The 24,528-nt window shown below is 35.9% G+C and overlaps 1 protein-coding gene across 1 annotated transcript; it reads left to right on the forward strand.

Moving 5' to 3' along the window:
- Positions 1 to 18,719: 18,719 nt before the first annotated feature.
- Positions 18,720 to 21,280, forward strand: LOC133331672 (ficolin-1-like). Its single transcript, XM_061540053.1, has 5 exons — positions 18,720 to 18,730; positions 18,803 to 18,823; positions 20,404 to 20,490; positions 20,671 to 21,087; positions 21,151 to 21,280. Exons 1-5 carry the CDS (start codon positions 18,720 to 18,722, stop codon positions 21,278 to 21,280), a joined length of 666 nt encoding a protein of 221 aa, XP_061396037.1.
- Positions 21,281 to 24,528: the final 3,248 nt, after the last annotated feature.

The following is a 24,528-nucleotide window of genomic DNA, read 5'->3' on the forward strand; positions in this document are numbered from 1 at the left end:
TTAAAATAACAGGTGTATGTTGTACAAAGTCGTATGTTAATGGAGCGTTAAGAAAATAGATTTTAGATCTCTACACATAATTTAATGATAAAATATACAGTTGTACAGTTTGAGGCCATTAGCTTGCTGGGCACTAGAATTACTAAATAACATGCATAATTATATGAAATTTCAAAATCCCGAATGAATGTAAGGCGGAACCCAAAATATCAAACTATAAAATTATTTATTTATTTAGTAGCATGTTTTTTTAGAAAATCCATTTTCCATTGTTTTGATCCATTAAAAATATTTCTTAAAAAAGATTTGTATGAAACCGAACAGAAATAATATTGCAAATTATATGTAAATATATGGATCGATTTGGGGTAAACTTGAAACATATCAATCGGTTGAACCAATTTGAGGCAAATTTAACATCCGTCAATACTTTTAAAAGACGGTTACCAGCCAGAGAGGAAGGTATTATATTTTTTAATTTTCCGCTGCTAGATCGATGATTTCAAGCAGTCTGTTGGGACCAAATTGAGTCATGGAGCAGAAAATGTATGACCATAAAAGAAAATTAGCTGGTCTTCACATCGCTTGAAATTCTACAATTATGTGGAGGAACAATTATGTGGAGACTAGGTCAAATTAAAAACCAGTAAGGATAGTAGTAAAGTCGGACAGAGCCGACTATATGATAACCTTCACCACTACAATTGCATGTCAGTGTTCCCTCGAAGGAACATACTCATGCCTTTCTGCAACCTATCATGGTGCATGTAAAATCGGACGAATACATATGTATATGTGGGAGCTATATCGAAATCTGAACCGATTTTCCGAAACTATATATAGGAGTTATATCGAAATATGAACCAATTTTCCCAAAACTCACCACTCAATATTCTAGACTCAATTCAGAACGCTATGCCAAATATTGTGCAAATCGAAGGATATAGAGGGGCTTTGGTGCACTATATACCTCAAATTGGATGAAACTATATATGGGAGCTATAACTAAATCTGAACTGATTTTCACGAAATTTAACACACATAGTTCTAGACTTAATTCAGTGCGCTATACCAAATTTCGTGCAAATCGAAGGATATATAGGACGATAATATTTCCAATTTCCACGAAACTTAAGGCACATCATTCTGGAGTTTATTCAGTACGCTATGCCAAATTTCGTGCAAATCGAAATATATATATATATATATATATAGGCACTTTGGGACACCATTTAGCTTAAATCGGAAGAAAATATATATGGGAGCTATATCTAAATCTGAACCGATTTCCAGAAACTTGACACACATCATTCAAGACTTTATTCAGCAATCCTTGCAAAATTTCGTGCAAATCGAAAGATATATAGGGAATTTAGTATACCATTTACATTAAATCGGACGAGAATATATATGTAGGGGCTATATCTAAATCTGAACCGATTTTCACGAAACTTTGCACACATCATTCTATACATAATTCAGTACGCTGTGTGAAATTTCGTGCAAATCAAAAGATATATAGTCACTTTGGTGCACCATTTACCTTAAATCGAACGAAAAAATATATGGGGCCTATATCTAAATCTGAAGCGATTTTTCCCAATTTCAATAGGGTTCGTCCTTGGGCCAAATAAATGAGCTGTGCCAAATTTCATCCAATTCGAATCAAAACTGCGACCTCTACTTTGTATACAATTTAACATGGACAGACGTACGGTCATCCATAAATCGACTCAGAAAGTGATTGTATGCATATTCTCGGTTCCTTTTGCCTGTTACAAACATATCCACAAAGACATAATACCCTGTACCACAGTATGGTGAAGGGTATAATAATTTAAAAAAAATCAACGCAAATAGAAGAGGAGCTGAATCAGAATTAAACTTTTTTTATTTATCCATGCCAATATAATGCAAAATTCTATGTTTAGTTCAATAACTTAGCCATGACAATTTTTGCAAAATGGATGATGGGGTCAATGGCATAGAATAAAGTTAGAGTACTAATCTCGTACTTACCAAATATTCGATATCTTCTGTTGCAAAGCACTGAACATCTACCCAAAATTCCGCCTATATAGGGGTGTCGTTATATAGAGGATATCTTAAAAAGTGGATGAATATTAATAATTCTTCATAGGAAGATATGTTACATAACCCATCATACCAAATTACTCACAAATCGGTTGAATAACGTGTGAAAAATCACAATAACGAAAATATGTCGGTACCGTTAAATGGAGTCCATACCTAATCATGGACCATTACATGCCATTTTCAATACCAAACATCATATGAGTAGTAACAACGAATATGTAAAATTTCAAAGCTTTCCATGTAATGGACGTTAATACTTTATAGAATCTCCGGTGAATATTTCGAAGTTTTGCAAACGGAATGACACATTTTATAAAAAATATAAAAATGTCTGCCGAATTCGTCCTCATGAGCTCAATTTCCTTTCAATTTGTAATATGTTGCGTACGAGTAAATACATTAATATTGCTTTTATGTTAATAAACACTGATGCATCAAATAATTATTATACCCTCCACCACACTGTGGTACAGGGTATTATGTCTTTGTGCATATGTTTGTAACATGCAAAAGGAAACGAGAAGACACATGGTTCCATTTGAGAATAAGCATAGAATAACATTCTGAGTCGATTTATGCATGCCCGCCCGTCCGTCTGTTGGTGTTAAATTGTAAACAAAGTACAGGTCACATTTATAATCCGATTTAGATGAAATTTGGTACAGCTCATTTGTTTGGCCCAAGGTTATCTATACGTTATCTATCTATATTGGTTATCTATACGTTTAGAAATTTGTTTTTACATTCCTAATTATACCCTTCACCACACTGTAGTACAGGGTAGTATGTATTTGTGCATAAGTTTGTAAAGAAAACGAAATATACACATCGACGCCTCCGAATCATAGTATGCAAAGTCGACTTAGCATGTTTTAAAGTTCTTTACGTTTTTAGATACTACCGTCCTTAATTTAAATTCACTGAAATTTTGGTAATCATCGACCAATCCAAACCAAAGTTATGAGCAAAAATGTACCTAGCATGAACGATTAAAGAAACTTCCATACTTTGAAAGCTTCTACTGAAAAACTCACTTTTTAGACTTAGCATACTATGGTTCGGAGGCGTCGACATGGTTCTTTTTGAGAATATGCATAGAATCACTTTCTGAGTCGATTTATGCATGTCCGTTCGTGTCTGCTAAGCTTATTACAAATCGGTGTCTGCTAAGCTTTGTAAAACAAGTACAGGCCCAAGGACGAACCCTATTGAAATTAGAAAAAATCGGTTCAGATTTAGATTTAGCTCCCATATAAAGTTTCGTTCGATTTTCAGTAAATGATGCACAAAAGCGCCAAAATATGACCGATACGCACAAAACTTGGTTAACCTACTGTTGCTCCAGATTTAGATGTAGCTCCTATTTTCAGTAAATGGTGCACCAAAGCCCCAAAATATGTCCGATTCGCACAAAATTTTGTACTACATACTGAAGTTTATATAACCTACTATGTGTAAAGTTTCATGGAAATCGGTTCTGAGTTAGATATAGCTCCGATATATAGTTTCGTCTGATTTTCAGTAAATGGTGTATTAAAGACCCAAATGGCCTATTGAGACCAAATTAAATATCTTATATATATATGGTAGATGTTAAGTAAATGGTACAAAACACTTATCATGTTTGTTCGGTTGACACGAAATTTAAAGGAACGTTTCAAATTGAACCTAGAATGATTTTTTGTGACACCATATATCTTCAAGAGTTCTTGAGATTTTCACTTGAAATTTTGTAGGGAAGTGTAGAGATTTCAACTGTAAACTCGCTGACACGAAATTCTCAATACTAGAATGATTTTTTGTTTTTACAAATGACGGTCAAAAAATTAACTCAAAAATTAATAATCCAATCGGTTTCAAATTTTAACACGTTATTCAATACGTGTAGAGGTATCCTATTAAATAGGACAAAGGTTGGTTCACATGCAGATAAATATTGCATAATTAAGTTCGTCCAATTCCAAGTCAATGTTTTTTGAAAAATGAGATGTTTGTTAGGACCTATCTTTGCATCATTTATCATATAGTCGGCCCCGTCCGACTTTACTGCTTTTTTTATTGGTTTACCGCTAAATATTCTTAACAAAATGTCACTCATTATGTTTATTTTTATTTCTGCATCGATATTTCCCACTCTTACCCGATCTGAAAAACCTTAAACTAATAAATATCGTATAAATTGTAGTCGATCGAATTCTTCCCCAAGAGATAGATTTTATAGCATAGTGTAATGTGATGCGTATTAGATATTATATAAATGTTATTTATACGCACTGATGTACCAACTAATGTAGGGAAAATTAGAAGCACACATCGGAAGAAATTCTTTAATTTGGCATCCCGAGTTTGCTGAAAAATGACAACATAGGTCCAAGCCCCCTATTGAACATATCCGCTTAATGTAAGGAATGAGCATCCTTATGAGCCTCTCAAAAAATCTGTAATTTGAAGACCTGCATTTCATGTCAGGCCCTAACAAATATTAAGTTTTTCAAAAGACCATACCATGGTTGAGAATGTAAAAAATTTGTCCGGATGTAGAAACGTATTGTAATTTCTTCACCACTGAAACATATGGGGTGACGTCTCTGTTCTTATAAAATAAAGCATTTTTTCGATTGTAAATTTATTTGTTTCAATATTTATTATGGAATAGGAATTCCTGGCATTTTTTATTTTTATTTGCTTTGCCGAAACCTGACACAGATTTTATTGGATTAATCAAAGAATACTTTTAGGTCCTATAAGATATATAAGATTATTCTAGTAAAAAATATTTTATTTTCTTGGTAATTACATTTCAACTTTCTCCGAACCTTCTTCATCATCCTGTGTATTTGTTTTCAATCCATTAACGATTATTGGTTTTAATAAATACCCATCAAGATAACATTGAACCCTCCACCTCTCCTTTATACTAACATAACAACTACAACTCCACCTCCTCCCTAACGATTTATCAAATCCAATCGACCGACATATGTTTGCCGAACAAAAAAAGAGCGACCAACAACCCCAAAATTCTATACAATTTCACCAAAAATTATTGCTTTTTAATATAAAAATTTGCTGGAGCACAGAAGCAAAAAAACGGCTGTGAATTAAATAAATTACTCCGAATGACAGTGGTGGTTATTTATTACGGCCAATTTATTTAGCCACTGCTAACACAATATTGGAAACAAATAATAATTCATGGAGAGCGGCGATGGCAGCAGCAGCAACAACAACAACTACGACAACAGCAAATGGCAAACTGTGAACAAATTACATTAATTTTTCATCAATTCAAAAAAAAAAACTGAAACCAATCTCAGACAAAATACCAAAAAGCGGGAAAAAGGCAAATATGTGTGGGGATTCCATCCTACGAATGACATACACAAATATATATTCATTGAAATACACTACATAAAACAGTCCTTGAAAGGGTATCCCATCATTGCAGACAGGTATAAGAATGATTTTCTTCGTTTATTAACTCTCATATATTCTCAGTGATTTTTGTAAAGATTTTATGTTGTTGTTCTTGCTTTTTTATTTTTTCTTCTTGTGAGGCATCTGTAGTCCTTTGAGAATTCACTGTTCCAGAAAAAAGGTCATAAATAAACCAACACATACAGCCAGTCAGCCAGCCATTGTTTGCTGTGCCTTTAAATGATTGCAAATTTTGGAAAATGGCGTGAAAATATGTTACAGTTGAATAGAAAGAACGAACAATAACAACAAGAACAAAAACGTCGTTTTTTCGATAAAATGGTAATTCATTGAAAAGGTTTTTTTTCTTTTTCGAATAAAAATCGGGAATGAGTTACTGAAGTGAACATAACAAATACAAGATTGTTATTGTGGTGTTTTTTCTTCTTTGGCGAACAGTCAAATAAGCCGATTAACAGTGGGATGAACATAAATAAAATATATTTTTGAGTTTAATTATCTTCCAAAAATTTTTTCATTAAACCTAAAGTTAGTTCGAAATTGAAACAAAACGTGATTATTTTCGACCTGACCGAGCGGTGTATATATCCATAAAGTGGTGTATATTCAAATTAGTCGGGAACTTTGCTCTGAAAAAGTAATATTCAAATTTGCAGACATTCAGGTTGGAAATCTGAGGCAGAAATATGTAAAAAATTAAACAGGATATTTGTATGGGGGTTATTAGAAAACATTAGCCTGTATTGAATAATTTCTGAAAAGAAGTTTTTTATTCTCCGGGAATCCGATTTGCCAAATTATAGGTATTTCGATGAGAACATTCGATTAGAAATATATGTACAAAAAATGGTAGGGGACCTTTGGGCTATATCACATCTTGGATCTATATGAACAAATTTTCCGAAAAAATTATTTTACAATCCAATATCTCGCAATACCAAATTACGACTACAATGGGAAATGAGCTAAAACCTTGACGATAATATGAATGGGATGCTACCATTTTATGGGGGCTATGTAAAAACACGGAGCTATATTGAACGCTAGCATATGCCAGCGACTTCGTTAGCTTATATGAGAACTATTTAAACATGTCTTAAAATATGCCAGAAGAGCTAATTAAAATATACAAAAAATATAATCAAAATGTACATCCATATCTCAACACTACACATCAATTCGAAGCGCAAAAAAAAAAAATTAACTATCTTGTAGTACTTTTTTCCAAGACTAATTCCGAATTTCGTGATACGAGCTCTATTGGTTCACCTAAATTCAAATTTTATCCAATTCAGTACCATTTTGTACATATTAATATAAATTTTCATAACTTCCTACCGCATTAATCCAACATAAACCCTCTTTCCCGTGTTCTGGATTTCAAACCAATTGGTTTACCCAAATCCCAATTAAACCAAATTTAGAAACCTTTAGGACACATGCATTTTCGAAATATTCATACATACCCAAATTCTACACTATACTAATCATAATCTTACTATCCAGTAATCACTAACCTTAATAACAAATTTAACTAATCCTGCTCTATCGGCTCAACTAAATCCGTATTTAACAAATTTAGTACAAATATCTCAACTGAAATCATATTTCCCAGTTTCAGGATTTCAGACCGATCTCTTGATCTAAATTAAATACAAATTTCCAAAACTATATCCATACTCTAATCCTACACTGCAACAGTAATATAAATCCAACATATCTCAAATTTAGTGCACTGTAACGTGCCGAAAGCCACATACATACAAAACGTCAACCATCATAGCAACGACTTCGCATGACGTCCCCATGAGTACAAAGGACGAGTGCATAGGCATTTGCTCACGTCAGCCAATATTATCATATAATATAATTCTCATTCACGTTGTGACTCCGCAAGCTGAAATACTTCACTTTCATCTACTGAGGGCGGCCTGCCATTGCATAGGCTTGCTATTATGTGTTGTGGATGTTCATTGCACTTACGATCATTCACAATTCTTTTTGGTGACTACGCATTGTGGCGGCTACATAAATACATCCACTCAGAGACTTCGGTCTACTGTTTCACACAGAGGCTTCGGCTTACTGTTCCACACAGAGGCTTCGGTTTACTGTTCCACACAGAGACTTCGGTCTACTGTTCCACACAGAGGCTTCGGCTTACTGTTCCACACAGAGGCTTCGGTTTACTGTTCCACACAGAGACTTCGGTCTACTGTTCCACACAGAGGCTTCGGCTTACTGTTCCACACAGAGGCTTCGTCTTACTATTCCACACAAAGGTTTCGGCTTACTTTTTCACACAGAGGCTTCGACTTACTGTTCTACACAGAGGCTTGGGTCTACTGTTCCACACAGAGGCTTCGGCTTGCTGTTTCACACAAAGGCTTCGACTTACTGTTCCACACAGAGACTTCGGTCTGCAGTTCCATGCGTAGGCTTCGGCTTACTGTACCAAACAGAGGCTTCGGTCTACTGTTCCACGCAGAGGCTTCGGCTTACTGTTCCACACAGAGGCTTCGGTCTACTTTTCCACACAGAGGCTTCGGCTTACTTTTTCACACAGAGGCTTTGACTTACTGTTCCACACAGAGACTTCGGTCTACTGTTCCACACAGAGTCTTCGGCTTACTGTTCCATACAGAGGCTTCGACTTACTGTTCCACACAGAGCCTTCGGCTTATTGTTCCAAACAGAGGCTTCGGCTTACTGTTCCGTGCAGAGGTTTCGACTTACTGTTCCACATAGAGGCTTTGGCTTACTGTTCCACACAGAGACTTCAGTCTACAGTTCCATGCATAGGTTTCGGCTTACTGTACCATACAGAGGCTTTGGTCTACTGTTCCACGCAGAGGCTTCGGCTTACTGTTCCACACAGAGGCTTCGGCTTACTTTTCCACACAGAGGCTTCGGCTTACTGTTCCACACAGAGGCTTCGGTTTACTGTTCGTAGTTAGATATAGTAGATTGTACGAGAAGTTAGTCAGTAAGCAACTACTAACGTCGTTCCCCATCACCGTTAAATCATCGTTGCCGATCATTGTACTGACATCCGACAACCATCATTCCTGCCCAACGTTAAATCGTCGTTGCCGATCATCGTACTGACACGAGATAACCATCATTCCCGATCATCTTACTTACACCCGACAACCATCATTCCCGATCACCGTTAAATCGCCGTTTCCAATCATCGTACTGACACCAGATAACCATAATTCCCATAATTCATTGCCGCTTCCGACATTCACCACTCCCGATTACTGTTAAATCATCATTGCCGATCATCGATTCCGACTCCCGACAATCATCATTCCCGATCACCGTTGAATCATCGTAGCCGCTCCCGATAATCACCAGCATATTAAGCCACCCGAAATCAATTATTTGTATTGCATATTTATATATAAACACACTGGTATTAAAATAAATAAACATCAGATTTTAACCCCAAAAGGAAGTCACTAGTCTTTTTAATCAATAAGGTTCTGTGGGTCCTTATGGAGACCTTGAATACGACTGGGCTAAACTCAGCCGACGAAAAAAACCCACGTTACAGCACATATGTACATATTTCGATTACTACCTACATCATACAATCCAATAGAAATCTTACTTCCAATTCCAGAATTCCAACCAAATTCAAAATTTACCAAATTAGTACACATTAGTAGAAATTTCCAAAACTTTCTATATATACCAATTATAATTCCCAATTTCAGGATTTCAGCACTAACGGCTCACCCAAATCCAAATTGTATCAAATATAGTACCATTTAGTATTTTTCGTACACATAAGTACAAATTTCGAAATCTAACTCTATATCCCAATATACAATCCGATGGTTATGCAAATTTCAAAATTAAGGATTGCAGCTCAATCCGTTCATCCAAATTCAAATTGTACCAAATTTAGTACTGTTTAGAACTTTTTGAATACATAAGTTCTCACATCAAAAACCACCTAATTATATCGACCCTACTTCTCAACCTTGAGTTACATTCCAAATTTCAAGCTCTATGAGTTCACATGCTACGAACAAATTTACTACACTTAAGTACTTTTCGGATACTTTTAGTTGGAATTTCCAAAAATGTTGTAGCATACAAACGTGTCATATTTTTGGCTATGTATTTTGAAGAAATCTATTTCGGAGAAGAATACTAGAGTATCCACCTCGCATGGATGTTTTGGATGGATTTCACATCTAAATAGTAGATGCTTTCATGTTTTCAGTTCTTCCTGATCCACACATAAACGGCAGTACAACTATGACCATGTGCTCTGGAACCTAACAAAGCTTTACGATTCGTCGTAAGTCTTACAGAGCACGTTTACAGTCGTGAGCCGGTTCTGAATTTATAGAACTCGACTTGAGTGTCTTAAGGGTCGTTATTTGACTAATTCACCCGCTCTCGTGAAATGTGCTACAAACTTCGTTAAGTTTATGGCTAAATAATCACAGTAAAAACCTGCACCAGTATCTTCTTCCGGTTAGTTTAGGATTCCCAATTTGAAATAATTGTATTAAGAACTTCGAAGTCCCGGCAGGTACATATGGAGTCTCTAATGCGGCAATCATTATCCATAAAATCCCAATCTACAATGAATACACGAACATGTTCAAAGTGATAGGAACTCCGTGTTCCTGTTTCTTTGAGTCTTTAAACCGCACAATACATTTGTAGGTTAGTATAGGTACTTTTCCACTTGAATTTGTGGTCAATTATAAGTTCGAGGTATTTGATTTTTAATAAGAGTTCCAAGCTCATTCCATTCAGCTTTTCAGCCTTCGTGGAAATGACCCCAATACCATTGAAGTGGATCCATTTTATCAGAGGTACCAGAGCATCCTGCATTATGCCAAATATGGTTGTCAGATATTTTTAACTAATCAACAGTACTACATCATCGTTCTAGCTACAAGCTATATGTTAAGATGGTCTAACTTCTAACCACAACAGGGGACATAGTATTCCATCTGTGGTATTACTCAGTTGACAGATTTACACACGAAACTCTCTCCAATGTATCATTCGACTGCGGAATAGAAATTTAATGTTGTACAAGGTTCCTTCAATATCTATTAACGCAGCTAAGGTAAAACAGGAAATTATCCATATTCCTCTCGATGTGTTCGATCACCTCATGTAAGGCTGTACTCCGCCTTTGAATCTACTGATCAAAAGAAATTCTAAGTTCAAGGCCCAGCATATAAAAGTTTTGATAAAGTGTCATTTGATTTCCCGGCCTTTGTGATGAAGCTATCTTCACCAGATACCGATTCGCAAAAATCTGAAATTTTAATAAGCTGGACAAAACATAAAAAATCTAAATTTGGGTTTTAACTCTTTAGATCGGTCCATTTACACCCTATTTTCTTAACGCCATCAGCCGTTTTGAGGTCATGTTGATCATATTGAAGACGATATTTTGATTTCTACAAAGCTTCTATTCCTATAGTAGGGATCTGAAAGATTGTGATCTTACGACCCGAGAATGAAAATTTTTCGGATATCGTACATTTTATACTGACAGAGTCGCCCAAATTCATCAATGACTCCAATTTTCACTATATTCATGAACATGAATATAACGCAGAATATGGACGTCTATTGATGTTACTACTCCCCCATTGCAAGTGGTGGGCTATTGACATCGCAGCCCATTACCATTTCAGCAATTACCATCATCGCCTCTGATCCAGGTGATGATGTCCTATGTTATGTTATTGTAGATACAATTTGAGAGACGCATCACATTTAGTTTGTTGTGAACGGTACCCCACAATATTTGAAGGGGCTCCATTTAAGTTCGTTGTATAAGTGACTGAAATTGACATGTGCCGCCTTATGAGGAAAAAATCGATGTGAGAAGATCCCTAAAAACGAGGGTATATTAATTCCTCCCCAATCTCATAGTCTCTTATACCACACGCCTCAATAAATGCTGCCAATTTTGAAATTTATAAAATTCCCAAGTTCCACTGTTCAATTAATATATTAACACTCACACCCCCTCCATGTTATCCACTTTTCAACTCGTTACATGCTTCCTTTACGTTAACACCATATACGAGTATAGGTGGAACTTTGCTGGTGTACAAATTATTGTCAATATTTTCTATGTAATATTTTTCCTTCAGGTTGTTGTTGTTGCTGCTACTGCTGCACCTTCTTAGTTTTCCTTTTGATAGTCACTCATTCACAAAACTGCTTGAGATTATTTCTTATGAGCTTCCATAGAAATTCCCATATTTTTCTGCTGTTTTTTTTCCTGCCAAGCAAATCACCACATGCTACGAAATATGATGAACATGATTGCCTGATTGTCCTTTACGAGCACGTATGCGAAAATTGCCTGATGTATGTGGCGAATATGTTGTGTTGATGGAGAGCGAGTGTATTTTCTTTTGTTGTTGTTGTTGTTAGAAAGTATTAAAGGAAATCTCTTCAATTTGATTTCGCATACAATGGATGATGGTAGGATGGATGGATGCAGGAGTGAGTGAAGAAAAAGAAACCAAAGCAAAACCCGTCAAAGGAAGTAGCACCAGAGGAAAAATATCAAACATACTTTGCAACAAAATGGATAATAATTTTCCTGTTCAGGGACGTGATCAAAAATTTCTTGTTTTTTAAAGTGAAGTGAACAAATATCGTGGCTCAAACGTGTAGCCGTTTTAGGGCAATGTGATAACTCCCAATGTGAGTTCATGAGAACTAAAACAAAACTAACAAAGCATGGGTCATATATACATTGACTGATTGTGAAAAAATAGTTAAAAAATGTCTTTAAAATATCCACGCCTCAGTTAGGCCTTGAAAAAATATTCTTTAATAAATCCTTCTTTAATAGGCCTTGAAAAAATATTCTTTAATAAATCCACGCCTCAGTTAGGCCTTGAAAAAATATTCTTTAATAAATCCTTCTTTAATAGGCCTTGAAAAAATATTCTTTAATAAATCCACGCCTCAGTTAGGCCTTGAAAAAATATTCTTTAATAAATCCACGCCTCAGTTAGGCCTTGAAAAAATATTCTTTAATAAATCCACGCCTCAGTTAGGCCTTGAAAAAATATTCTTTAATAAATCCACGCCTCAGTTAGGCCTTGAAAAAATATTCTTTAATAAATCCACGCCTCAGTTAGGCCTTGAAAAAATATTCTTTAATAAATCCACGCCTCAGTTAGGCCTTGAAAAAATATTCTTTAATAAATCCACGCCTCAGTTAGGCCTTGAAAAAATATTCTTTAATAAAAAGTTAGGCCTTGAAAAAATATTCTTTAATAAATCCACGCCTCAGTTAGGCCTTGAAAAAATATTCTTTAATAAATCCACGCCTCAGTTAGGCCTTGAAAAAATATTCTTTAATAAATCCACGCCTCAGTTAGGCCTTGAAAAAATATTCTTTAATAAATCCACGCCTCAGTTAGGCCTTGAAAAAAAAATATTCTTTAATAAATCCACGCCTCAGTTAGGCCTTGAAAAAATATTCTTTAATAAATCCACGCCTCAGTTAGGCCTTGAAAAAATATTCTTTAATAAATCCACGCCTCAGTTAGGCCTTGAAAAAATATTCTTTAATAAATCCACGCCTCAGTTAGGCCTTGAAAAAATATTCTTTAATAAATCCACGCCTCAGTTAGGCCTTGAAAAAATATTATTTATAAAATCTACGCCCTGATGAGCCTTGGAACAATATTTTTTAAAAAATCTACGCCTCCATAAGGCCTCGAAAAAATATTCTTTATAAAAACCACGCCTCAGTTAGGCCTTGAAAAAATATTCTTTAATAAATCCACGCCTCAGTTAGGCCTTGAAAAAATATTCTTTATAAAATCCACGCCTCAGTTAGGCCTTGAAAAAATATTCTTTAATAAATCCACGCCTCTGTTAGGCGTAGAATATTTTTAAAAAATATTTTTAAAAAGCAAATTCTTGTTTGATCCTCGAAAAAATATTCTTTAAAATATCCACGCCTTGTTTGGTCTCTTGATCAATTATTCTGTTGACCATTAACATATGTCATCAATTGACCCCATCTTTATCCTGCTTTGATTAAATGACCATAGAGCATTGACCAATTTTCTCAAATGGTTTGTTATGGCCACTCCAATTATCAGTAACGACCTCCAACTAATAAATACAATTTTTGAACATTTATCTCTCAAAGAAAAATACAAATATTTTCACAGCCAAGGAAAAAAGGACATTCCTTGCACAAGCATTTTGTTCTTCCCTCCTGCTCCTGCAGAAGGAACAATGAAAATTCACCCCATTCATATTCCCCACCCGCATGCATTCATTCATTTTTTTATATGTGAACAAATAAATAATTCCAAATAACAGCAAAAACAACAACGATTTTCCGATATTTTAACATTATGGGAATACATTGATTTATTTCGCACATTTATTTCAGGGCAAAAATATATAAAAAAGAAGGATTCCTTCCAATGGCAGAGAAAGAACAATTGAGGCAGCATGAGCAGCAAAACAGCAACAACAATAAAACAAACACAAATGTTGATACAACATGATGTTTGGCATTGTTGTTGCTGTTCTTGTCGAAAAAGGCAACTACGGGAGAAAAAGTTGCAACAACAAGAACAACAACAACACATTTTGAATAATGTTTGCGAACAAAGTAAAAGCGAGGGTTCGGAAGTAAAGGGTATGTAATGCCTTTAGGTCACAAAGGCCAGAGGGGATGGGTAGTGGTGGTAATAACTAAGGGTATTGAAGAATTGAACTTAACATGGTGAAATGTGAAGATGTCAATGAGCCACGTAGGTGGCAAATGTTGTTAATGGGTTGTAATTTTCTTTGATTTTTCCCAGCATCGTTTTTTTCTCTCAGCGGATTTCTGTGATTGGAAGGAGTTTTTCTTGTTTTGTAAATGTTGGTTTTTTGCTTGATTTTTTTACATTGTCATTCCTTAGCGGGTGAATTTTAACAATAACTTGGGGACTGAAATTTATGTCAAGTCGTTAAAAGGTAACCCTGCTGCTGAAAGGATTAGCTTTGTTGTAAACATTTTCATAGATTGTTGTAACATTTTCTCCGAAAACTTTTTATTAAATTGCATGACATTAGGTATTTGCAGGACATTCATAACAGCAAGGAAAGTAGTAAAGTCGGACTGGGCCTACTATATGCTACCCTTCACCACATTGGGAATATTCTAAATATGTATCCTAAAAGACGTCGCCCTTTTGCAGGAACATTGACATGGAATTGAACGAACTTAAATATGTGATATTTATCTATATCTAAACCGACTAACATCAATCCCTACACATGTCACCTATGCAACCTATGCTAAATTTTGTAAATCGATTCAAAAGCAAACTTGACCCACGCTATTCGGTATGCTGCACTGTTTAACATTTATTTATCTCAATCAAACACCCATTGATTATTTGCTGTACAATAAACATGAATAAGTCGAAATTATATATGGAAGCTATGCTATATCTATATTTGAACCGATTGTAGTAAAACTTGCAGGAGATTAATTTATCTTAACTTCAGTACGTTGTGTCAATCGGCTAGCTAGTGGTCTTTGGTGCAGCATTTTCTTAAAATCGGACAAAAAAATATATAGGAGGTTTTGTAAATCTGATCCGATTTGCACGAAACTTTGCACGCATCATTCGAGACGCAATTCAGTACGCTATACCAACATCGAAAGATATAGGGGGCATTGGTGAAGCACTTACATTAAATCGGACGAAACTATATATGGGAGCTATATATAAATCTGAACCGATTTTCACGAAACTTGGCACACATCACTACAGGCTCAATTCAGTACGCTATGCCAAATTTCGTGCAAATCGAAAGATATATAGGGACATTGGTGCATCATTTACATAAAATCGGACAAAACTATATATGGGAGCTATATCTAAATCTGAACCGATTTTACGAAACTTGGCACACATCACTAAACTTGGCAGACATCACTCTAGACGCAATTCAGTACGATATGCCAAATTTCGTGCAAATCGAAAGATATTTGGGAATTTGGTGCACCATTTACATTAAATCGGACGAAACTATATATGGGAGCTATATCTAAATATGGACCGATTTTCACGAAACTTAACAGACATAACTTTAGGCTCAATGAAGTACGTTGTGCCAAATTTCGTGCAAATCGAAAGAGATATGGGGACTTAGGTGCACCATTTACATAAAATCGGACGAAACTATATATGGGAGCTATATCTAAATCGGAACCGATTTTCACGAAACTTAACACACATCATTCTAGACACAATTAAGTTCGCTATGCCAAATGTCGTGCAAATCGAAAGATATATAGGGACTTTGGCGCACCATTTACATTAAATCGGACGAATATATATATGGGAGCTATATCTAAACCTAAACCTATTTTCAGTAAACTTAACACACATAATTCTAGACTTAAGGGAACCCCACCCATTCTCGATTTTAATTTTTCAAGATTTTCAATGGGCTGGCAAATCAATACCAATGCTTGTTAAGGTTTGTAACTTTGCACATATATATTTGAAGATTTTAACAAGAAAAAAAATAATTTACAAAAAATTTTTGTTGTTGCTTTGTTGTTGTTTTTTGTAATTAAAGAAAAGTCCTTATTTTTGATGGCGGGCATGATAACCCCTCACTGGATCATCGGAATCCGAAAATTCCAACGGTGTTAGAAAGAGTACATGTCTGGCTCTCGTATGAACTAGGATTATTGACTTCGCTCTAAAATTAACAAAATGGCGGACCTTTGAAAAAATATTTTTGAAAAATTGCCGAATTTTGACCAAAAACCAAGTTAAAAAATAAGGAAGATCTTCACCGATTGGCTTTATCCTAGTTCATACGATAGCTATACACTCACAGAGAAACGTGTAAAAATTTGAAATCGATTGGGTTATTAGTTTTTGAGTTATCGTGCCCGCCATTCGCAAAAGAGAAAAACGCGTTTAAAGTTTGAGGAACCCTTTAGCCGTCACTTGATGCTGACACAATAAATCGGCTATATCTTCAAGAGTTCTTGAGATTTTCACTTGAAATTTTGTAGAGACATTCTTGAATTAGTGTAGAATCGAATTAAATCATAAAAATTTTTGACCCCGAGAATGGGGGGGTCCCCTTAAATCATTAGGCTGTGCCAAATTTCGTGCAAATCGAAAGATATATAGGAACTGTTTACATAAAATCGGACGAAAATATATATGGGAGCTATATCTAAATCTGAACCGATTTTTCCCAATTTCAATAGGGTTCGTCTTTGGGCCAAATAAGTGACCCATGCCATATTTTATCCAATTCTGATCATAAATACGACCTGAATTCTGTTTACAATTTAACATAGACAGACGGACGGGCATGCCTAAATCGACTTAGAAAGTTATTCTATGCATATTTTCCAAAGAAACCATGTGCCTATCTCGTTTCCTTTTGCCTGTTACAAACATATGCACAAAGACATAATGCTCTGCACCACAGTGTGGTGAATGGTATAAAAACTCTGTACCACAGTGTGGTGAATGGTATAAAATCCACGCCTTTGATAGTCCCCGAAAAAATAATATTTTAAAAATCTACGCCTTTGGTAGTCCTGAAAAAATAATATATAAAAAATCCATAATAATATTTAAAATAATAATATTTATACCCTACACAACTATGTTGTCAGGGTATTATAGCTTTGTGCAGCCCCAAAATTTTTTAACGCCGCGAAATTTTGGTCCTAGACCCACCTTTAAGTATACCGATTGCCATATCTCGACTAGTTTAGTCGATCTAGACATGTGTGTCTGTCTGTCCATTATAACTTGCAAACACGATACAGGCCACACTTATGGACCAATCTTCACGAAATTTTGCATGTAGGATGGGTTCTGGCCAATGAAGGCCCTAATTGTTTTTGCAACAGGTCGGTTAATATTTAGGGGATGAAATGGACCAAATACTGAATTTTTGTCCATCCAGGGAGAATGGGATTGGGCCAAAGAATAAGCATGTCTGTTTTGATAAAGATCGGCCAATATTTAGCGGGTTAAATGGACCCTGACTTTTGTATGAACAATGACAAAATTTGTATTCTATACCGTATATATTTACTCCTGAAGGATATGGACCCAATATGTTGATAGTATATCGAAGAGGAGTAGCTGACCTTTAAATCTATACCAATTATATTGTCGTATGTACCCGGATGTGGGAGTTACACATAAATATTTACAGGTGGTTACGTATTCATGTATTATTTAGTAACCCATTACCACACTAGAGGGCGGCAATATAGAGCTGATCGCTTTGAAATTTTCCATGAGGATCCAGGTATGGTCAAGGACAACGCCTATAATTTTTGGTGATGATCAGATAGTAGTTTTGGACCGAAAACATAGTTTTTTTATATATTTTGGGGTCGATCTATAGGCCACAATTGATAGCCGAACTTCACAACACAAAGGGTGAAGGGAATCTGGATAAGTAATTAGAAAGGCTGTACAGAATATTAGTAATATTTGTTGACCTCTACTCTATCAAGAGGGTGTAAATATCGCGAAATATTGCCCAAGCTCAAAACATAAAACCACAGAAAGTTTGACTTTCGTGGAAGTTGTGTAGGGTATCATATGGTCGGCCTCGTCCGACTATACTGCTCCGCTCACTGGTTTTATTGATGCCTGTTGTTCTTTAGTGATAAGACACCACAAAAACTTAAAGCGATTCCATATATATTCTCAGAAGAAAGTCAAGCTTTATCTTGTCTCATTTTATATGTAGCAGACATTATTGAAAAAATTGTGTTGGGGTTTTCATTCTTTGTCGATAAGCCTGCTGGGAAGCCAGTTGGCAATGTTTGCATTCTAACTTCTCGTCAGTTTGCATCAGAACGTCGATAGTGACAGAATAGTTATAATGAAAGCAGTGGCCTTATTATTATTATTTATAATATTGCAAATAATAATAAGGAATAATGCAGATAACAGGATCGGTATCTACATAGCCAAAACCCAACCGATTAACACCACTGTAAATTCAATAAAAAAATCTGAATTGAGTACTGTTTTAATTCATTTAATTTTCGATGGCAATTTTAGAGGCCCAATAACGAGGACGATGGCTTGCAACTTTTGCAAAATTTATTCGGAAAAGTAAACGTGCTAGTAGAGGAGATTAATAAAATGAACAACAAGTGAGTATACGCAATGGAAAACATTTGGATGAATCAAATGTTTAATGTTTTAATTTTTTTCATTAATTTCAGAATTGATGATTTAACCAAAGGGTATGTTATTTTTTTAAGGATGGCCTTCATTTATAACGGATAATAATAAAACGGATCTCAATCCTTACAATAACTTTCACGCCTATTAACCTCCTGTTTATATACCCTTCACCACATCGTGGTACAGGGTATTATGTCTTTGTGCATATGTTTGTAACAGGCAAAAGGAAACGAGATAGACCCATGGTTCCTTTTGAGAATATAGTCGATTTATGCATGTCCGTCCGTCCGTCTGTTGGTGTTAAATTGTAAACAAAGTACAGGTCACATTTATAATCCGATTTGGATGAAATCTGGCACAGCTCATTTGTTTGGCCCAAGGACGAACCATATTGAAATTGAGAAAAATCGGTTCAGATTTAGATATAGCTACCATATATATTTTCGTCCGATTTAAGGTAAATGGTGCACCAAAGTCCCTATATATCGTTCGATTTGCACCAAATTTGGCATAACGAACTGAATTGAGCCTAGAGTTATGTCTGCCAAGTTTCGAGAAAATTGGTTCAGATTTAGATATAGCTTCCATATTTAGTTTCGTTCGATTTCATGTAAATGGTGCACCAAAGTCCCGATATATCCTTCGATTTGCACGAAATTTGGCATAACGTACTGAATTGAGCCTAGAATGATGTCTGCCAAATTTCGTGAAAATCGGTTCAGATGTATATATAGCTCCCATATATAGTTTCGTCCGATTTCATGTAAATGGTGCACCAAAGTCCCTATACATCCTTTGATTTGCACGAAATTTGGCATAACGTACTGAAGTGAGCCTAGAGTGATGTTTGCCAAGTTTCGAGAAAATCCTTCCAGATTTAGATATAGCTCCCATATATAGTTTCGTCCGATTTCATGTAAATGGTGCACCAAAGTCACTAAATAGCTTTCGATTTCTACGAAATTTGGCACAGCGTGCTGAATTGAGCCTATAATTAAGTGTGCTAAGTTTCGTGGAAATCGGTTCAGATTTAGATATAGCTCCCATATATATTTTCGCCCGATTTAAGGTAAATGGTGCACTAAAGTCCCAAATATCTTTCGATTTGCACGAAATTTGGCATAGCGTAGTAAATTAAGTCTAGAATGATGTGTGCAAAGTTTCGTGAAAATAGGTCAAGATTTAGATATAGCTCCCATATATACTTTCGTCCGATTTAATGTAAATGGTGCACCAAAGTCCTCATATATCTTTCGATTTGCACAAAATTTGGCATAGTGTACTGAATTTATGCGGGAATGATGTGTGCTGAGTTTCGTGAAATCGGTTCAGATCTATATATATATATGTAGATAATGTACCAAAGTTCCTATGTTGCATAGAGTACTGAATTTAATCCTGAATGATGGACTTACTGATATTTGTTTGAAGTCGATTTACATACTTTTGGCCCATTGTAACAAACGAATGACATTTTTATGGATAGATCTAGGACGTTTCACATTTAGATAAATATCACATATTTTATTTCATACAATTTCATGATAATAGTCCTGTTTAATATACCCATAGTGGTGAAGGGTATCATATAGTCGGTCCCGTCCGTCTTTAGTACATTCCTTACTGATTTTATTTCCAGACAACAGGAACAACAAAGGGATATGAAAAAATTATTGGAGCAAATTACATGGATAAATGCGACCTTGGAGGAAGAAGCCAACAAGGGGTATGTGGGTTTTTTGGTCAAATTAATATTTTATTTCATCATACTAAAATAGCCGTTGATTTTTTAATGTAAACAGACATTTTCTCAAAATAACATATACGAAGATTTTATTTTCAACGAGATTTTTTAAAGAAACCAATTTTTTGCGTTAAAATGTTTCCAATATTTCTCCCCCTTTAGAAAAACATCACAAAATTGGACAACAATTCTCAGACGCTTTGATGGCTCTGTCGATTTTTACCGCGGTTGGAGTGAGTATAGGCAGGGGTTTGGAAATCCACCCAATGGTGAATTCTTTATTGGCCTTGAAAAGCTGCATGAATTAACGACCACCACTGCAATCGTTGAACTTAAAATCATTTTAAGAAATTGGCTGGGTGAAGAACGTTATGCCATCTACTCTGCCTTTCAAATTGCAGATCAATCAGAGAAATATAAAATTAAGAAACTGGGTGAATATAGTGGAACTGCAGGTGATTTCTTGTCATATAATAGGGGTCTACAATTTTCCACCTACGATGCGGATAATGATAATAGTCGGGGAAATTGTGCTGAGGCTTTGATGGGTGCTTGGTGGTTTGGTGACTGTTCTGAGAGGTATAACAAACAACATTTGTTAGAAATTTTATTTTTTTAATTTTTTGCATTACTTTTTTGCAGTCATCTCTTTGGACCATATAACACAAAAAGGGAGTCAGAAACGGGTGGCATTGCATGGTTTCACTGGAAATATACCTCTCGCTATTCATTTAAGTATGCCGAAATGTTGATTAAGGCAACATTGGTATAATAAACAATTTTGTTACAAACAGAGATATCAATTTATTCATGACCATTCTTACGTACTGAAAACAATAATAGAAACCAGTAAGGAAAGTAGTAACGTCGGACTGGGCCGACTATATGATACCCTTCACCACTTTGAGGATATTCAACATGTGTCTTTACAGATGTCATCTTTCCGAAGAAACGTAGACATGAAATTGAACGAAGTTAAAAATGCGATCTTTTTCTATAAGTAAACCGACTAACATCAATCCTTACACATGCTCATATATAGGGACTTTGGTCCTCATATATAAGGACTTTGGTGCACCATTTACCTTAAATCGGAAGCTATATCTAAATCTGACCCGTTTTTCTCGAAACTTGGCACACGCCATTTTTGACCTAATTCAGCACTTTATGCCAAATTTCATGCAAATCGTAAGGTATATAGGGACTTTGGTGCCCCATTTACCTTAAATCGAACGAAAATATATATGGGACCTATATCTACATTTGGACCGATTTTCACGAAACTTAGCACACATCATTTTAGACTTAATTCAGTACGCTGTGCCAAATTTCGTGCAAATCGAAAGGTATATAGGGACTTTGGTGCACCATTTACCTAAAATCGGACGAAAATATATATATATGAGCTATATCCAAATCTGAACCGATTTTCGGGAAACTTAACACCCGTCATTCTAGAAGTAATTCATTACGGCATGCCATATTTCGTGCAAATCGAAAGATATCTAGGGACCATTTACATATAATCGGACTAAACTATATATGGGGGCTATATCTAAATCTGAGCCGATATCAGCAAACTTAACACACATCATTCTAGACCTAATTCATTACGCTGTGCCAAATTTCGTGCAAATTGAAAGATATTAAGGGACTATGGTACACCATTTACCTTAAATCGGACGAAAATATATATGGGAGCTATATCTAAATCTTGGGCGATTTTCAGGAAATTTAACACATACTATTCTAGACCTAATTCATTACGCTGTGCCAAGTTTCGTGCAAATCGAATGATATATAGGGATTTTCGAACACCATTTACCTTAAATCGGACGAAAATATATATGGGAGCTATATCTAAATCTGAACCGATTTTCAGGAAATTTAACACACACCATTCTAGACATAATTCATTACGCTGTGTCAAATTTCGTGCAAATCGAAAGATATATAGGGAATTTCGTACACCAATTACCTTAAATCTGACGAAAATATATATGGGAGCTATATCTAAATCTGAACCGATTTTCAGGAAATTTAACACACAACAGTCTAGACCTAATTCATAACGCTGTGCCAAATTTCGTGCAAATCGATAGATATATAGGGACATTTGTACACAATTTACCTTAAATCGGACGAAAATATATATGGGAGCTATATCTAAATCTGGACCGATTTTCAGGAAATTTAACACACACCATTGTAGGCCTATTTTATAACGCTGTGCCAAATTTCGTGCAAATCGATAGATATATGGGGACTGTAGAAAATATACAAGCAGCCGCAGCTCGCTTTTATAACAAATGATAAGACACGGACAGCCGACCGTTCTTGTTGAGGGGTTGTAAGTCACTAATTTTATTTTAAAATATTTATCATTAGATTCGACTTAAACAACTCTTTCTTAGCCTAATCTCAAACACAAAATACTTACCAGTGAACTATTTGCTCTAATAATAGAATTTGATCTGTGGAGAGTTTGCCCATCGTGTGCGTCATAAAACCTCACCACCAACAACAACAGTCTTAGACTCTTATCTTAAAACACTCCAACGATCAAATCTTCTGTAACACAAAATTCTGTTCAAAGTATTTTGAACATGCTGACGTCTGTCAAGAAGAGCTGATAAATTATATTTCTGTTCAAAACATTTTGAACAGGGACATTCGTACACCATTTACCTTAAATCGGACGAAAATATATATGGGAGCCATATCTAAATCTGAACCGATTTTTCTCAATTTCAACGGACGGACGGACATGCGTAAATCGGCTCAGAAAGTGATTCTATGCATATTCTCAAAAGGAACCATGTGTCTATCTTTTTTCCTTCTTTCCTTTTGCCTGTTACAAACATATGCCCAAATACATAATACCCTGTACCACAGTGTGGTGAAGGGTATAAAAAGATTTCCAGGCGCGTCGGTCTTTTGCGCAGTTATTCCAATTTGAAAGACCATATTCGGCAATGTTATCTTCCACTTGGTCTTTCCATCTTATTCGTGGCCTTGGCCTTCTGCGTGAACCATCAGCTGGTTCGCTTTTATATGCCTTCTCGGCTGGGGCATCTTCATCCATTCTCACAACATGACCTAGCCAACGTAGTCGCTGCAGCTCAATACGTCTAACAATGTCGATGTCCGCGAATAGCTGATACAACCCATGCTTCATTCGACGGCGATATTCACCGTCAACGGATAGATCTTTCCGAGAATTTTTCTCTCAAACACTCCAAGAGCTGCCTCATCTGCTTGCGCAAGTACTCATGCTTCAGATCCATATAACAGCACCGGTAGTATTAGCGTCTTGTAGAGGTCTGTCGGGAGGTGGCCTTGCTTTTGAGTTGCTTGCTCAGACCATAGTAGCACCGGTTGGCCATCACTATCCTTCTCCGAATTTCAAAACTGATGTCATTCGTTTTGTTTATGGCGGTACAAAGGTACATAAAATCTTAGACTACCACGAATCTATAGTTCTCAAGTTCCACAGTTGGTCCGAGTCTACTGGACGTCTTGCGCGTTGATACCATCAACTCGGTCTTCTCGTCGTTTAATGCCAGACCCACTTTGGCAGACTCCTTCTCAATTTTTTTCAAAGGTGGCTGTTACCGCTCTCAGTGTTCGACCCATTATGTCGATGTCATCGGCGTAGACGAGTAACATGTATTGTTTGGTGTACAGAGTGCCATTTCTGTTCACTTTTGCCTCTCGTATGACCTCTTCCAGCAGGATGTGGAAAAGTTCACACGACAAACTGCCACATTTTCTGAACCTCGTTCGGTATTAAAGGGCTCCGATAGGTCATTTCCGACTTTAACTGCTGATCTTGTGCCAGTTAAAGTTATCCTGTATTGCCGTATTAATTTTGCAGGAATGCCAAACGCAGACATGGCTTCATAACCTCTGAACGGATAGGGCTGTCGAATGCGGCTTTATAGTCGACGAATAGGTGGTATGTGTCGATGTGTTTTTCGTTGGTTTTTTTTTCCAGGATTTGGCAAATCAATGGTGGAT

This window comes from Musca vetustissima, unplaced genomic scaffold (assembly GCF_032173495.1).
Source record: "Musca vetustissima isolate MV318-11 ecotype Yass unplaced genomic scaffold, APGP_CSIRO_Mvet_v1 utg108631, whole genome shotgun sequence".
Taxonomy (NCBI): Eukaryota; Metazoa; Arthropoda; class Insecta; order Diptera; family Muscidae; genus Musca; species Musca vetustissima.